Below are 18,317 nucleotides of genomic sequence, written 5' to 3' on the forward strand. Positions count from 1 at the left end.
CACAATTTGCCAAAATGTAGTTTCTCTTCTGTAGACAAGCGGGAGTGATGTGTAACAGCCTGTAGAAACATATCTGGTATAAAGTCGGCAGGCTCCACAGCTGTCAGGTTTGTGTCAGCCCCTACCTTGGGCCCATGTGTTCTGTCAGAGACACAACAACTTGTTGCATACCAGCCTGGGGAGCTCCAGGGACCCCTCCGAGAAATACAGTCGCCGATGTTCTCTTCGAATGGGGAGGGGGAAATGTGTTGCCAAAGCTATTTTGCTAAACTGCAGGAGTCCTGCTTGTGTACCTGGGGCAGCTATAGGTCAAGACATTGATTAGCAATCTACAGTTTCATCAGCACAATGCACAATTCCTGTTCCTGGTGCTAAAAAGCCTTACTGGTAATGCTAAAATGATGTTCCAGTGCCCAATACCTTGTGAAAATAGCTGAAGTGTTTTCAGACAAGCTCCATTCTACTGCTGCCTGGTTATCTTAAGTCTGAACTAAAGATGATACTGTTTTGTATAGGCAGCTGGTAGCTTTGCTCAGGTGAGATATGCAGCAATTAATAATTAATATGATATTAGTACTTGCAACAAATGTAACTTCAGTGATGGCAGCTGCGGTTTGTTTTTGTTTTGGTTTTCTATATAAAATGACTTCTTAAGACTCAGATTTTATTATGTTTCTACAGCAGGCTACGTATATAATCTAGAGGTGGCCTTTTCCTGTTTCAGATGTGGATTCACCTATGACAAAGAAAAAATGTACACTATATGTATATGTCTTTGTAGGAAACGGCTCCTTGATGTTTTCTCCTGTTAATACCATGCAAAAGGAGATTTTCAACCAGGTCACTAACAGGCAGTTGTTGATGAACTCATATCTATGAAATGAATATGTTGACTGACCCTTGCAGTTTTTAATAGTGATATTAAAATGATGTTTAGCACCTTGTCTTGTTCTAGGGTTTAATATATATATTTCTGAGAGGATGTTGAAACATTATCTTTGTCTCTTTAATAATGAAATCATCTCACCTGATGCACTTGGATAGTTAGAGCTTGTTCCTGTCCTTCTCAATATCTTTCTGGAACTGATAACCAGAGTACAGATATTCTAGATGTTGCTCAGGTCAAAATACCTTTTATCTCAGGATAGCAAAGGTACTCATGCAAGTTGAAAAATTGTCAGTAATGGGTGAATATAATGGTGAATGTTGAGCTTTCTATGTCTGAGAGGGGAAGTTTGATTTATAGATGTATTTACAATGTTTTATATCATAATTTTCCCATTCCATTGCACATACTTTGAGGTTAGAATTTATTGAAAGAACTCAAACTGGCTGCAAATTCATCATTATAGATTGCAATACATGTACGAAACATTTTGTAACAATAAAGGAAAACTACTATGATGTAGCATCAGTTAGCATCTTCATTCTAACTACTAGTAACTAAAGAGTATGCTAGCTTGCATTTTAAAGGCTGTATATTTTAAATGATTAATGAATTTACTACATGAACTATTATAAATTCCATTTAAACTTTTCAGGGTTCTGCAATGCTTTTATTAATCTAATGAGCTAATTGTTAAAGATTCATTCACATGATTCATCCTCCCGCTCAGCCTTTTTTAAAGAACTTTTAGCTATGGACTCTTTCTCTTGACAAATCAATATTTATAGCAGTTTGACAGCAGGATGAGGAACAGCGTTTGTCTTTGTAACAGCTTGAAGAAAAGGCCTTTCCCGCACCCAGCCATGCAGTTACAATCTTGACCTCTTTCTTAGCTGGGAACATACACCCAGCAGACAAGCAGCACCTCCCATGTGTTTTCTTGACCCTGTGACTGTCCATTCACTTCCCATCTGTTTTGCAGCCTTAAAGGAACAGAGGGGGCCCTCTACTTATAAATCTGTCTTTGCAGCTGATAAATGATGTTCTGTCTCTTTAAAGGCAGCCTGGGTGGTTTTGCCTTCCTCCCCCCATTAAAATTTAGCTTTCCTCTTGGCCTCATACAGAGGAAAATACAGTGTGTGAACAAGAGGAAACTGGCAAAAAACACGAGTATTTTCAAAGGATTTTCTCAAATTCAGCAGAACGTGACACTGCGGTGATCAGTAAATTGGAGTAGCTGCCAGGCTGTGCGAGACATGAGGAATCGTGTTGATGCAGGTCTTGTAACCATGGTAGAAAGTCCACATTCTGGGGCATGATTTGGGTGATGTGAGCGTGCTGCATCCAGCGGTTTCAACCAGAAGTCAAGCTTGTGTGTAGCCCTTGGAAAATCCAGAATGTGATACAAAAGGCTGAACTCCCGAGAGGTGTTTCCCCGACTCACACACACAATTCTTCACCCAGCTGTTCATAGCGGCTTGTGTACAACTGCGAGGCTTGTGTCTTAGACAGCCCTTAGCTAAAATTCGCCATTCATTATGGAACTGTGGATGTACATTTCCACTTTTTAACATTGTGCTTCTGGGCATTCGGATGAAATCTGGCTACAAACTGGGCTTTACTTTTTACTAGAGGAAAGATGAGCATTTGCAGCAGTAAATTCAACATTTCTACCTTTATGGTTAATTATCCATAACATAGAAGTAGCACAGCAAGCACTGGGAATGTTTGTAGGCAAGGAAGGGATTAATAAAGGAAGGAAGATTAAAAAAACAAATAAATAAAGGGGGGGGCTAAAGTATGTATGTATGATTTTAATGTCTCAAAATTAATTTATCTTCAGAAGCATAAGTAAGACAGGTTCTGTGAGCAGAGGCCACACCTTTTATCGAACCAGTTAATGCAGTTGGAAAATACCTAGAAAACATTTCCTTGCTACTTAGAGCATGGTTGAAATCAAATCAGTAATGTACTTTTGTAATTTGTGTTTAATATTAATTTTGAGGCTATTTGGCCTTACCTCAGGAGATTCACTTGGTAACTTACTTTAGCTGTTTCTTTTTAGCAGTGATTCCCCAGCTTCTGCATTGTTCATTACTAGATAGGCTCACCTGTATAAGTCAGCAAGCACTCCTTGTAGGACTATTTCAGGGGTTTCATTTCTGACCAGCTTGTGATATTAGGAAAAGCAAACTTTTATCTGTATCTGTGCCTTTGTGTGTTCACACTGTACCCAAATCCTAATTACAGATCAATTAGTCTGGTTTTGAGCCTTTTAGATTTAGGATCACAGGATTCATGAAAAGAAAATGAGTGGGCAGCAATGTCATTTCATATGGAGATAAGGAGAGGCAGCATGAATGAGGATTTCAAGACATCTGAATAAAGAATTTCCTCATTCTGTCAGTGAAGTTTTATGGGATGTGGAGGGAGGATTACGGGAATATTCATGACAAGATCAAGAGGCGTAATGAGTTGATGTATGAACCAGCTTATCTTTTAGGTAAACACGGGGTAAATGGGAAGTAGAATAACCATTCATTGCCCCTAGGCCTGTGAATTCTGCTATTCTAAGATGGAAACAAGGGTTTAGTTACAGTTATTCTATATTGATTTCATTTGATTTCTTGATCACTGTTTAACAAATGCTGGAAGAATTATGTGTTTGTGACTTCACGCTTGCATTAAAAATACCAGAGACCACGTTGTCTTTCTAGAATCCAGTGCAAGTGATAGTATATATTTAAACTTATGCACTATCATATAAGAGTGTAATAATTGAACGGCCTTCTGTGATATTAGAGCATTGTATAACAGTGCTGGGGTAGTTCAACCTGTTACAAAAATGATTTCATAGTAAGCTGAATGCATTTAATCTGTGGTTTGCTTGTACATGGAAAAACGCAGTATCTCCAAACCTAGGAAGTGCAACATGTCACCTTTGTCTATCCTTCAATTTACTTATGTAGTGAGTATTCTTATCTGAAACCCAAATGATAATCTGGGTTTAACATGCTGATAAACCTTCCTCAGGACAAAATGTTCTGCAATTTACAAGTGTAAATCACTAATATTTTGATCTAGGTGTCAATGAGAACCCTGCAAATGTGAGTACACAGCTTTCACAGAGGAGTGAACTCCCCCAAATAAAGACAGGCATCATCTGACCCTTGAGTTGTGACAATTAATTGTTATTCCAAATGCAACATCACACGGTGCTGATGAAACCACGGGCACTTACCCCAGAACTGCAGACCCTGCGCTTGTGCTCATCGATCTTGCCTGAGCATTTACATATACTGCTTTATTAAGACGTGTGTTGTGTAAATGCACAACTCTGAACCCATTTAGCAGATCGCACAGAACGGACCTGGGGGCAAGTGCTGCAGGTTGGCCGGGCTGTGCTGCTGCAAAGGGCTTTTCTGCTGCTGGGAGCACAGGGCATCGCAGGAATAATTGCAGCTATTTGGCAGCCATTGTAACTGTTCTTTTTTTAAGAATAGCCAGTGTATTTTTTTCAAAGTATTAAATTACCGCAGGATCTCATAATTATTACAGTTAAGCAATCATTTCAATTCAGTCCAAGTATAGAAACTAATAAAGTGCTCATAATATGGAGGCAATTTTAGGATGTCTGTTCTCTGAGCAAACACAGCTGATTCAGTATATTCTGCTGGAATACATATTTGCTATCCTGTTATTTTAATATGCTCTAATCAAAATATTAAAATAGATTTTGTTGGCACAAACCTTTTTTTTTTGTTAAGGGTGAAATAATAATTACAGAGTTTTGCTGATGCTATTAATTTTCAGGACTGGAATATTTCATTAGCAAGAGGTTGAGAAGGGAAAATATTTGCATTTAGTACTGCTAAATCTGCCTGCTTTCACCAAGTCTAATGGCTTGATCAGTATAAAAAACATACCTGGGGAAAGCATGTAGCAATTAAAAAATCTACATCAAAAATAAAGGTATTAAAAGCACAAAATGAAGAGATCTTCTGGGTCATGAGATCTAATCTGTTATTGCTGGCAACTTCTGCTCATTTTGGATAGCGAGGTTATAAGTCAACTCTGTCCAAGATAATGGAACATTATTTCAGAGGCTAATTTTGTAAACATATATGGAGCGTCATTACTGGAAGCTGTGCTAAGTAGTTGACTAAATAAATACCATGGAATTAATGTTTTAATTGCAGAAGAGGTTTATATACTGACATGCAATCAATATTTTTTTTTAATATAAAAAGATAATAATGAAAACACTTTGTGCTTAGTAAGGAGAAGTGATCATGGGACTAATTTTTTCATTGGCAGCTTTCAAAGATTACCTCTGTTAAACCAAATTGAGGATTCTTTTATTATTATTTTTTTTTCCTGGTAAAAATCAGCTATTGCTTTTTCTTCACTTCCACAATCCAGCTTTTGCCTTCACGCTGACTGTAATTTTCATTTAATATCAAAGTACTTAAATTCAAGAAGGTTCTTTGGTGTTTCCTTTAGGACGCAGAGTGTGATTCAACTTTGCTGTACATCAGCATGTGGATTAAACACCACTGGGAAGGGGACACTGAAGTGCTGAAAGTCCAAGTGGCTTTCCCTTCATCACCTAAGAATTGCATGATAAACATTTAAATTTGAGATTTCTTCATCTTCATGCAAGCTATTCTCCATACTTCATTTCAAATGCTAACTAAAATTCTCTACTTCCATTAGAACAGGACTACACGGTTTTGTTGAGGTTATTACTATCATTGTTATCACTGTTATTATAATTACTCTAAAATGGATTTTGTAGCCATCTGCGGGATTGTCACTTTGTTACTGGGTGAAACTTTTAGTTCCCTTGGCTACATTCTTAGGGCATTCTCTTCAGGTTTGGGGGTTTTCCCACTAGTGCTTATGTAGTCCATTGAAGACCTGATTGTTTTTCTTTCTGTTTTGCTGTTACTTCAGCTCAGCAAAGTAACTTTGTAACATATAGCATTGCTAAAGAGAAAAAAACGTTAACAAAAGATAACCTTGTATCTCCTACAGGGGAACATAAAGCCTTAATCCAATAGTATTTTTATCTTGAAAAAAAATGTAGTCTGTGTTTATTCTCATCTGACTTATTTTTGTCTGTCTTGCTCTCCCCCTGCTTCTTCGTGTTTCTGAATGGCTGTAATCACACACAGAAGGAGCTTCAAATGAGGATGTGGTGAGAGAGAAGCAGGAAATCTCGCAGGCTTTGGATTCCAGCTGCATTCTGAACCTTGCTCCATAAGCAATTTAATAAATCAAATAGGTTATATGATGACAAGTGGCTTATGGAATTGAGTAAAAAGAGTGGAAAAATGCCTAAACCTCTGAATTTTTCCCAATGTTGCGTGTTCATTCTTAGTAACTATTTGTAGTTGCGTTCAAGTTGTGTTTTTATAGAGAAATAAACTCCCAGCTTTAGTGTTTGTACAAAATAAAGTTCTGCCCACATCCAATAAAGTGCAGGTTTATACATTCTTAACATTGTGTGTGCCCTTCTGAGCAGGTGTGTTGAATACTGACATTTGGTTCCCTGAAGCTGTCCCTGCTGAAAGAGCACCGGCTTTCAACTCTTTCTGGGATGATTAGTGGTGTTTGTGAGACTTGAAGTAGAGAATACGGATATTTGGTTAAAAGAGAAAGGGATTAGCAGGCATTACTTAAAGAATAATAACTCCCTACTTATTACAGGTGTACAGTAGTTCTCCTGAGCATCATCTAATGGAAATTTCAGGGTTTTGAAATACAACATTTCTCTTATTAGATTGCTTTGGTAAATTTTTGAATTATTAAATTAGCATAATAATGTTTGTAGAAGTTCTTCAAATGGGACAGGATTTCATCTGATGTAGAAAAATATCCTAAATCCTAGTAATTAAGAAATTAAATGCATAGGGTAATATTGACAACAGTGTTAGTTTTTGTTCATGTTTGCAGGTGTCTTTTTTCTTTCCGGGCATGTCCTCAGTTAAGCAGCAGGTATGTGAATGATGATCTTTTTAATTCCTGCAGAAAAAGTTCGGGAAATCCAGGAAAAGCTTGAAGCCTTCATAGAAGCCCTCCATCAAGAGAAGTAGATTGTTCAAGCAGGTAATCATGTTTAAATCATAAAAAGATTGCAACGGTTTTCTCATTGTTGTATATGAAATAATTATCCGTCTTTTTTAGACGCACACGTTTTCATGCAGACTTGGTGAAAATTCCTTTTGGTTTTATTCCAGTGCCTGGCTGCTGCTGCCTCTTGTTTCTAACCTGCAGAACTATACTTTCAGCTTTAGTGCTACAAGCTGATGTGAAACTTATTAGAAATATGATTACTGGCTAGTTATTCAGATACTGTGACACACTGTATTTGATTACTCTCAGCTCATTATTTTTATCTGTGTTAAGAGAAAGAGGGCAGAACTAGCTGGAATCAAAATTGAGGGAATATTTTTCTTGTCTGTAAAGCACTTTGATTCTCTTTTTTTCCTTAAAGGCACTGTGTATTGTTGGCAAAAAATATTTGCATGCAAGTAATTTCCACATTTCTTCTCTATTAATTCTCAACAACATAAGTCTAAGCACTGTCATATATTTTCAGACATTTAAAAAGAATCTCCTTTCTTTTCCACAGCAACTTTACACAAGAATGCAGGCTTTTCCAGGATACCTTTCACAAAGAAAACTGAATAGAAATGGCTTTTGTGTCCCATTCTCTTTCCTGTCTTTTGGGGAGAATTCTGAAATGTTGGAGGAGAAGAAAATAATGTCCCATGGGATTGAGAGGTTCAGTTAAAATCCACCTGCTCTTTTAATTTTTGAAGCTACATGCACATGACAGAAGAATCTGACTTGTATGTCAATGAGACAGCTTGGGAGTCTGCTGAAGTTGTACATTTGAGGTTGTTGGGTTTTTTCCTGAAAAAAAGCAAGTTTTGTGTTTGGCATCGGTCTTATATGGTAGAGCTGGATCGCATTCATGAAGTGATTTTATCTGTTGTCATTTTCTTGCTTGCAAATGATCCTTCGAGTTTGACATAAAGTTTAAGTATTTGTATGTGCATTAAAATTCCCTTCTAAGTGATGCCATTTGTATTTGTTACGCTCTGTGTTGAAGCATTCTCTGATCGCTCTGGCACAGATTTAAAAGCCTGGTATTGGCGTCTTGAGAGGAAGTTGTGGATTTTGTTAAACTCCTAAACTCTTGAGCGACATCATCCAAGCGCTTCTTGTGCTTTCACGTGAAAGTACAGACTGCTGTTCACTGGCACCTTGAAAGGTTTGGCTCAGGAAATAATGTCAACAGCTGCTCCTTTTACCTGTTCTTCCCTAATATATGTTGTTCCTCTTGAATCATAGCCGATTACATTTCATTTCTGGGATTGCAAAGACTCTCATTTCCATGATAACTTCTCCCTTCGCCGTAGGTACAAAGTAACCTGATTGAGTACGTGCGAGATGTAGAAACATACTGTGTACATTTCCAACTTGCCCAGCTTCCTTAATTTAAAAAAGGAAAATTGTAATTAATTTCATTTTTCTAATAGCTACTCTAAGACCAAAATTACTTTTATGAGAATGTTATGCACGAGGTCCTTCCACACCCACTTGGTTTCTGTCATTCAGTATAGTAAAGAGAGTAAGTGGTCTTTCTTTTATTGCCTTTTAGTTTTGCCATAGAAATGCCATGATATAGCATGATAGAGGCTCTATATCACAGGTGCCTGGCAATTAATCACCACCATATTTTTCTGCCCACGGTTTGCTACAAATGATCTAGAAATACTTCTGAACACTTCTGTGGAAGGAGATATTAGGCCTGAGATAGTTTGTTATGTACATTGAAAAATTGACCTAGGTTTATTTTACCCTTTTGAAAAGGCTACTGTTTTATATATCAATTAAAATAGAGGAATGTGAACGTTTTCCAGCAGGTACCATTTCTGTTTGCTCTCAGAGGAAACAGTACAAAATTTGGTAGGATGTTCCCCAAATGTGCAGACACAGAATGTTTAGTCAAGTGAACAAAAAGTTAACATAGAACTATTCATAAAATGGTGTTGAAAGGTTAAATATTCCAAGGTGATCTGAATGAATGTTTTGGGATTATCTGCTTTAAATTACTTCCTGAAAATGAGTCCTTGAGAATGGAAAACATGAAAAACTGTCTTGTGTCATAGTCATTCTCCAAAGAGAACTTCAGAAACAGAAGTTTGCACAATTCTGAAGGCGAAGTCCTTAGGTTGTATAGCAAGTGAAATAGGTCTGTACTTGTGTTAAATCCCTCTTTGTAAAAAAAAAAAGGCACCAAGAACACAACAAAACCAGAACTTGTGCATTTACCTAGAGATCACTGTTTGAAACTCCTATGTGATGTAAATGTTGCAAAATGTCCATCCAGTGGCCCAGCGTTTGTATCTTTTAGTGTCACGTTCCTGTAGTTTTAGTTCTGACTTCTCTGTACTACTCATCTAAGACTTAGCATGATGTATTCCATGAAAACTAGGTATTTATTGAATAAAAGTGTAACTGAATAAATAATAAAATGTGGGTTTTGAACACAGTACTACTGCACCTAACTTAGAAATCGCTTTGGCCTTCTTTTTCTCATTGTTAGATTGCGAAAAAGTGTGCTGTTAATGATACCAAAACATCTGATTCTGAAGTGCTGTGTCAGCACCAAGTGAGTGGTAACTGTGCAAAGTGTTATCTTTTACTATATAAATTAATGATTGCCATTTATGTAATATATCTAGACAAAAATGTCCTAAGAAGAATAATTATGGGCCAGTTGAAAGCTGATCTGTGTGGAAGTTTAGATAATGAACTGATATTCAAAGCAGAAATGAAGACTGGTTATGGAGTCTTAGTTTCAGGTGTGCTTAAAGTAAGCATGTTACTGGAACAATGGCTTTGGGGATTACAGAGCAGTCATCTTACCAGCCCTTGAGTCCAGGAATATATATGTTTCGTGTTATTTCTTAGAGATGAAAAAAGAATTTACAAAATCAATTTAAGAAAAAATATATTCAGTGTAAAATTGTGGTGTTGAAGGTGCTCCACAGAGCTTAATTTGCAGATATGGGCATGTTAGGATCAGTGAAGGATTGTAACTCTATGTTAACTTCATTCATGATTAAGTTAAGCAAAAAAATGGCCTTGACAAATAAACAATGGGTAATTTTATGCTAGTTTTTATACAACTTTATGTTAAGGTTACAGGACAGAAGAGTTAATGGCAAGTTGTGCTTATCTCACTGTTATTTGAACTGTCTCCAATTCTTGTGATACTGGCAAGTATGTTATTCAAAAGTGTTTTGCACAAGTTCAGGATATTTCTCTGTATTACATACACGACCTTCAGATTCTGCATAAAGAGATTTATTGCAAGGAGCAAAGACTAATCTGTAACTTCTGTGGCTTTTTGAGATTAGGGAGAGGATCAGCAAATATGAATGTAATTATTCCTTAAATGGATGTTTCATTTCCGATGGATGTTCTTTACTGTTATGTAAATATGGTAAGATATTTCTGGTTTTCATGAAATGAGATGTTTATGAGCCACGGTTTAAATGTTAACGGCCAAGGATTCTTCTGTCACTTCCTCATGAAAAAGGCACAAATGGTGCTTTTTCAAATGTCAAAAATTATTCCTTCTGAGCGGTTACTTGTAACCTCATCCTAAGGTATCAGACAATGAGACAGAATGAAAACTTAGAAGTGTGTAAAAGTGTCAAAAGCAAGCACAGTTAAGTTTGAGGGTGAAAATGTCAAGTAAAGTTCTTAGTTATTACAAACATACCGATGTGCTCTGTTTCACCATCCAGGATATATTAATCTTTTTTTTGACTGAGTATATTCTGAACCTAAACTGAGTTGTGATGTATTTTCAAAGCTAAAGCATAGAGAATTGAATTTATGTGTGTCTTAAATGTAACATAGTAACTCCTAACAATTGTATTTTAAAAGATGCAAGTTATTTCATCACTTCTGTTTAGAAACGTTGATATATGGGATCTTTAAGTCTGACCCAGGGCCCCTTGAGTCATTTGGAATTCTTTGTTCTTGGTGGGATGTGGTCCTGGTGATGTCTTTGGGATATTTGTATGTCAGTGAAGGTGTTTCCATGTGAAATCAGGCTGTGATGATAACTCTGTGTTATTGCAGAGTTGCAGTGTGGGTTTTCTTTGACTATTTGGAATGTGTTTCTAGGTCTTGAGGCACTTCAGGAGCAGTTCCAGTTGCGCTTCCTCCATAGATGGGATGTACTGTGGTGAAGATTACTCAAGAATCCAGAAATAAGCCCTCTGATGCTTGTGGAGCTGATTCTGGAACTGGCTCTAGGTGCTGTTCTAGAGCTTATTCCAGAAATATTTCCAGCCATTTCTGCTGAAAATGTTTATGATGCCTGGCTACAAATGGCTGCATGTTTGTTGCAGAGCGCTGATAGAAGGTGGTTTATTTGCTGCTGTTGGAAGCCTATAGGGTCTAAGAGGGCTTCCAGGGCAGAGTGTCCTAACCTCTGTGGTGATTTCGTGTTCTGACATTTAAAATGGATTTTTGAACTGTCCTTGGTAGTGACAACCAACAAGATGAGCTTTGTTCAAGTTTTTCACCCAAAGGACAACAACGAACTTTTTGAAGGTTAATCAGAGTGGTGCATAAGTTTTATAACAGAAATAGCTTAAGTGTTGTATCTTCTTTGACTTTCTAGAGACTTTTTTTCAGGAAGGAGCTGGGCCTCACTGGACAAGACAGACAGCTGTCACATCCTTAGCACTGCGATGGACAGGCACATTCTGTTTGTGTTCTATTGCTATCAGCCTTGCCATTTGGAAATGACATGAACTCTACCCTCAGCTGAATCTGCACAGTCATGTTTCATAAAGGAGCATCTCTTCCAGCCTGCTGCAATTCAGCAGATTGCACAACAAAAGCCTCTTCAGATCTAGAAATTGTTGTACTGCAGAAATCATAACCAAAGTTCACTTTCATCTCCATTTCAAGCAACTGTTCCCTCTTTGCCAGCCCCATGAAATACTCATTAAGGTAACAGTATGCCCCCTATATTTAAGAACACTTGAAGAAGTATTTTGCCTCATCTCTACAAACCAATTGCCTATGGCTTTTGATGTTTAGAGACAGAACATTCATTGCAACCTTCCGTATCTGTTCTGGTTCATGTGAAAATCAACATCCTTTTTTGTGTTGCTGCCTGACAGGATGCTACAATACTATTAGCATTTGCAAAGAGTTTGCTCCCTCTAATAGCGCAACCCCCAGATCACAGGCTGCTCAGTTTGTGTTTCTCTATTATGTGAAAGACACAAAGAAGCTGAAGGCTGGCAAAGGCCTGTCAAATCTTGTAATGTAGCGAGCGACCCCGGAGCTTCATTCTGCTTTATATCATCCCTTGTTCCCCATCCCACCCCTGTCCCTGAATGGGCTCTGAGGTAGGTAAATGAATTCAGCGGTATGGTAGGCGGATGATTCCTTTCTGACCTCATTCCTGTACCATTTGTTTCCAGGCTTGTTGGAGGGAAAGGGACATATCTGAACCTTTTGTTTCAAATAATTTTCTTGCAGGTTGGGGAGTTAATGCAAACCTTGTCTGAACTCACCCGAGCGGAAAGTGTTCTGGGGTACAAGTCACGACATGCTTGGTCCCTTGGAATTGCCAGATTAAAGGAGAAAGCACTGAGTTGGAGTTCTTTCACATTTTACATTGCTTGAACACCTGGACATTTTTTTCCTTCAGTGTGTTTATATCCTCTCTCATGCCTTGAAACATCTATCTTAAGAGCAGACAAGAAGCAAACAAAGAGCGACCTTTGAACAGCCCAGCGTTACATGCTTTAGGTGGGAAGAAGTTGAGGCTGAGGCAAAGCTGGGTAGAGCATCCACTAAACAACAATGGATTGCAGAGGGGCATTTCAGACCTATGTCTGACACTGGTAGAGCACTTTTGAGGCTTGGAGAGACTCGTGTTGGTTTGTTTAGGGATGGATCTTGGTTCATGTGTTTGATGGTAAGGAAGGCAATGGTTTCCTGCATACCAGGACTGAATCTTGGAAGCAATGGGATCGCTCATATCAGAGTTGCCGGAGCTTGAAGATACTTTTGTAGAAGGAAGACTGGAGGAATGTGACCAATAGCAAAATGTGAGGTGAGAATACCACCATAGCCATCCTGCACAGTCATGAGCTTGTCCTCTGCGGTGTCAATGCCATGTTTGGAGGGTCATTCTTAACCTCATGAGTAATGGATTCCTGAGGTATCAAACATAACACAACAATATTACTCCCTCCAAGTCCTAATTGTACATAGCAGTAAGTTTTTGGTATCTGAAGTGTAAAATCATAAACCACAATAGGAACCAATCTATGCTATTGCACTCTCAGTGTTCCTGAAGGTGTTCTGCAGAAGAGGAATGTTCTGGGAAACTTGGAACTGCTACAGCAGCGTATGTCTGGGAGGAAAATGGGAGATGTACAACCACCTCCATGTACTTAGCCCAGCAGAGATCTAGTGAGAGGCCTGTTTATCATCTGGGCTCATGCTCTGTGCCGTGTGAATGCTTTATAGAAGGCTTCCACAAGCCAAAGCAGACACTGGGACAAACCTGCAAGAACATCAAGCTTCAGAGTTGGTACAAAACACACAGACATAAAGGGAATGAAAGAGGATGGTCATACCCCAGGTAAAGGTGTTGCCTTAAGAAATGTAGATAGATTAATGATTTTATGTTGGTGGACTGTAGCTTAAATGTGCAGGCATAAGGAATGTTATCTATCATATTGATGCCTATGCATATTAACGTATTTTCTGCGTGTGCTCCTAGAGCTCCATGATGATGGCACGTTATGAGAAGCAAACTTGCACAGCCTGCACAGATTAGGGGCATCCCCAAAACAAACTCTGCTCCTCCTTCATTTTGATTCCACTGTGGTATGTTCGTAGATCTCAGGTGGAAGATGAGTACATGTAGCAGTTATAATCTCAAACCCACCTAACACGAAAGCTATCTGCATATGCAAATTACTGTGTAGTTTAAAACTAATTATGGGCTAAATATTTCATCCAAATGGAATAACTTCCCTGCCCAACCCTCGGAATTTCTTGCTAAAAACACTTTATATTTTCACAGGATTCCAGTACTGATGGTGTATACCCTCGTGTGAGGCCTTGCCTACTTTCTCACAAGCAAGTCCAGCACAAATATTCACTGTATACAGACCTTTTAAAAATATAAAAATAACTAAAAAATTTTAAAATCCTCCACCAATAACCAGAAGGCAATGCTGTCCCCTTTGTTCTTATCATGTAGTAGCTCTGCTTTTAACCAGTGGACAAGAGATTAATTTGTATCTTTACTTTTACCTGGCAGCTCTGATCAATTAGAACTTTTTGCAAATAAGCTTTTTTTTAAGCTATTCAATATTTGTTTCATGACCCAAGATTGGTTGCCACTGGATCCTCTTGCCATAAGGAAGATAAGAGCTTCCCATTTAAAAAAGACTTTTCCCCTTCTGTCAGCTTATGCAGAGTGCACCGCTTCAGCTGCAGGAGATAACACTTTGCTTTTCAGGAAAAGAAAACAATTTTCCATTGGCTAGCGTCTGAAAATTAGAATTCAACAAGGCTGATGTAAGTACAGCTAGCCCGAGGTTATCTCATGAAGGTTTATCTCTGTACGCTGCTTTGTTACGTGTTTTTACACACCCTGTTTGCTTTTCCTGCCAGCACAGCCTCCTTCCCTGTCCTCCTCCTCCTCGGCATGTGAATTACACCCCCACCAGGTGACATTCTCTGGCCTGTGATGTGCTGAAGGTCAGATTAGATGCTTATAATACTGCCATCTGGCTTGAAAAGTACATAATTCACACTACTGCTCATGTCCCTTTTCAGTTTTGTTTCTGGCGCCTTGGTTTTAGCTACAAGTGTTTAGGACATTTTATAAGTATATCTGTATCCCAACATGTATCCTATATATGCGTATGTATGCAATGAAAAAAACACACTGACTACCTCAGAAATCATGACTCAGTGACTGGTCTCTGCATGGCCCAGAACAGAATTTATTTAAGTATTTAATCTACTCTGAAAGACAAATGCTATTAGTAGATGAGTAACAGAGAAGAAACACAGGAGCATGGTTTGTGGCAAGAGGCTGCTTTCATGTGCGAACAAGGGAATATTATACCACTTGCTGAAGCTTAGAGCAGCTCCCGGATCCTTGCTGAAATCAAGCTTCGTGATGAAAAGGCTGTTAGCCTGTTGGGCCAAGAGACAGGGATTATAAGAATATTCATGACTCCTGAGAATCAGCAGGTGAGACCTAATGCAGACATTTGTCTCTCACCCCTTTCCCCAGCTCATCCTTTTGGTAAACAGTACATAAAGGTTCCCAGAGTGACTGAATTCTGTTCCTGATCTTTTTTTCTTTCGTCCTCTTTTTTACTTTCCATTCTTTATAAAAAAAAGGTTGTGCTGTTTTTGCCACTTGTCCCAAGCACAAGCACGGACTCTCCTTTTCATTTCTAAAGAGCAACTGTGTGGCCAAACCAGAAGTCTTTGTGACATTACTTAAGAAAGTAGAATGGTATCTTAGCATCCGAGGCCTCTTTTAAAATGTAAAGAAAAGCCTTTCTGAGAACTTGGATAATCTCTGTGACATATGTGCATTGTCTTAGGAAAGCATGGGTCAAAGCCAACTGGTGGGCCTCTGCATTTAGTATACAAGGTATTTGTTGTCTGTTTTGTTGTGCTCGCTAGTCAGTAAACTCCCAGTATGTACAGTCTGTGCAGTTAGAAGCAGCCGCAGTCTGTGACAGCGGCAGGACAGTGTCACAGGACAGTGGCAGGGGATGCTCTGTGAGAGGCAGATTCCTTGGGCAAGATGAGGAGGATTCCTTGGGGGATTGGACTAGATGATCTTTTGAGGTCCCTTCCAATCTCAAACATACTGTGATACTGTGAAGTGTTTTTCCAACTTCTCTCAGGTGGAGCACAAAGGCATGGTCCTTAGCAGGTTTCACCATCCGGCTTGTGCAAAGTTGTCTCTTTTCACTGTGGTGTGCGTGAGGAAGGATTCTCAGGAATGCTGATCCTGTCCTGATTCTGACAGACTTCACCTGCAGGCATGAAATTGTGTGTTCAGCGTGATGGGGTAGGGATGGTCTGTCAGTTCTTCTGCTGAAACCTGGGCATTGTGAGCCCTTTGAGGCCTGAAACAGTCCCTGCAGTAAACAGAGGGGAGAGCCTGCTGGATTTTTTTACTTTCACTCAGTGCTGTTGCTTGCTTTTTCTCTGCAGAAATGTTAGCGTGAGTACTCTTCACTCTATCTCACAACCTAGCACAGGCCCTTCTACTGGTTTGTCATTCTCCCCTACACAGATTGCAGCCACAGATTAGTAATAAAGTGATTTGGCAGTGCGAGGTGTCACACTGATTGCAAGGGAAGGACGTTCAGGCTGCTGTCAGTCCAGGGTTTGTGCCACTTACCCAGGACTGGGTGCAGCTAGAGGACTGATCCCCTTGTGCCACTTACCCAGGACTGGGTGCAGCTGGAGGACTGATCCCCTGTGTCTGCCTGGGGTAAGGCAGGGGCAGGCGCCTCCCTGCTCCGTCAGCTTCCCGGCAGCAGGAGCCAGCTGAAGCCTCTCTGGCCACGCTGAGACACAGGTGACTGAACAAAAGCGCAGTTTGGTACAAAGCTATCACTGTGCCAACATTTGCTGTAGCCTAAAGCTTGCAGAATATCTGTCAATGAAGCCACAGCAATCATTTTACGTTAAGGTAGAAGGTAACTTGTGGGTTTTTTTCATGTTTTCAGCGTTTCCAGGAAGGGTGTTTTTACAGCATTTTAAATCCCCCTTGGAATTTCAGTCTGCGGGAGTCGTGGCGCTTGGCCCTGAGAAAACTCTTGTTATGTTTGGTTTTAAAGTGTCTCAACACAAGGATGCTTGTTTGTATCCTGGTGACAGCATCAGAACAAGATTTCAACAGTTTTCTTGTTCATCTGAATGTTACTCAATAGCACTTAGTTCTGTGGTTGAAATCTGGTCCCCAGCAATTGAAACTGAACTGCTGTCTGCTCAATATACTTTTTCTAGTAACTGATGCATCTAGGTCAACAAACTGACAGGCATTGCTCATTTTACTGCTTGGCAAATATTGAACTAAAGTCTTCAGCACTGTAACACTGTTGACAATTGCAGGATAATGGTATTGTCCTCTTTTGTTACCGTGAAGTGCATCTTCGCATCCGATTCTGGCATAACACACTCTGTAAACAGCAAGGGATGTTGTGATCTGGAGTCCCAAGTGTTTGCTCTGACAATATAAACTTACTGCCTGCTCTCTGAAACCAAACATCCTGTCTCTGCCATGGTTACTTCAAACTGACGCTGAAACAAGCCACTCTTTTTGAAAACACTGGAGGGCGATGGCCTGGCTGCTGTTGCAGGAGATGTTTTCTCTTTGGGAACCCATCTGTACCACCCTCCTGATGATGCTGTAGGTCCATGTGGAGGAGTCCAGACTAGGCTTCAAGACTCTGCAAATGAAGAATAATACTTGGCAGAAAAAAATCCCACTGTGAATTAGTACAGTTAAAGGTAGTCCAAGAAGGAAAATCTATGCTCCGAGCCCCCTGTCAATTCTTTCTTTTCCATGATGACATGTTAGAAGGGGCAAAATGCTTATAAGCCAAAACACAGCTGACAAAAAGTTCCATCACATGCAGCCTGTTACCTGAGCAGAGACTGTTCCTTGCCTCCTGTCCTCTCCTGAATTAAACCTCCTCTTGACTTCTGGGGAGGGCCAGGTTCATTATAGTCCCAGCCTCGGTAGTTTCAGTTCATGGTCTCTCCCTTCTGCTTCACTGGCATGTCTGGCTCCCCCATTTGCTAACACGAGTCCTCACTCTGGGTGCAGTTCGGTGGGGACATGCCCCAGAAGCATAGTATCATTCACTGAGACTTTTTTCCATGCTACCTTTGGTATTTGTTCACTACAGCTTTGTTGTTCATTTCATATTTAGGTCAAGGGTGAAGATTAAAGCAGATCTGCCTTTCCTTGGCTTCATATCTCTGCTTGCACCTGCGGTTTATTTTGCATGTGAACTGCATGGAATCTTTATTTAGGCCAGCTTGCAAGCTAAAATGGTAGAGAACATCAATCACAATGAATCTGTTTGGAAAGTGTCTAGCTGCACATCTGCAGTTACATTACATATGAAACATTAACCCAAACACTGTTAGGAGGTGAATCTGCAAGAAGGAGCCTTTGCAAACATTTGGACCTTGCTTCTCTAGACTGGTGCACACCGGCATGCAAAATTGGTCCCCTCCATAGATGTATTAAAAAATGAATCCGCTTTTAATACCTTCGGTGGGCACCCAAATGGGTATAACATGTGCTGTT

General features: G+C 39.5%; 1 protein-coding gene across 3 annotated transcripts in view; it reads left to right on the plus strand.

The window, feature by feature from the left end:
* OPA1 (OPA1 mitochondrial dynamin like GTPase) overlaps positions 1 to 9,455 on the plus strand; it is a 53,226-nt gene extending 43,771 nt beyond the window's left edge. For all 3 annotated transcript variants that reach the window (XM_080349774.1, XM_080349775.1, XM_080349776.1), the window contains 2 exons: positions 6,920 to 6,997; positions 7,524 to 9,455. In XM_080349774.1, the coding sequence (XP_080205900.1) occupies positions 6,920 to 6,984 (65 nt within the window). In that variant the 3' untranslated portion in view covers positions 6,985 to 6,997; positions 7,524 to 9,455. The remainder of the gene's footprint in view (positions 1 to 6,919; positions 6,998 to 7,523) is intronic.
* The last annotated feature ends 8,862 nt before the right edge of the window (positions 9,456 to 18,317 follow it).

This window comes from Nesoenas mayeri, assembly GCF_963082525.1.
Source record: "Nesoenas mayeri genome assembly, chromosome: 9".
Taxonomy (NCBI): Eukaryota; Metazoa; Chordata; class Aves; order Columbiformes; family Columbidae; genus Nesoenas; species Nesoenas mayeri.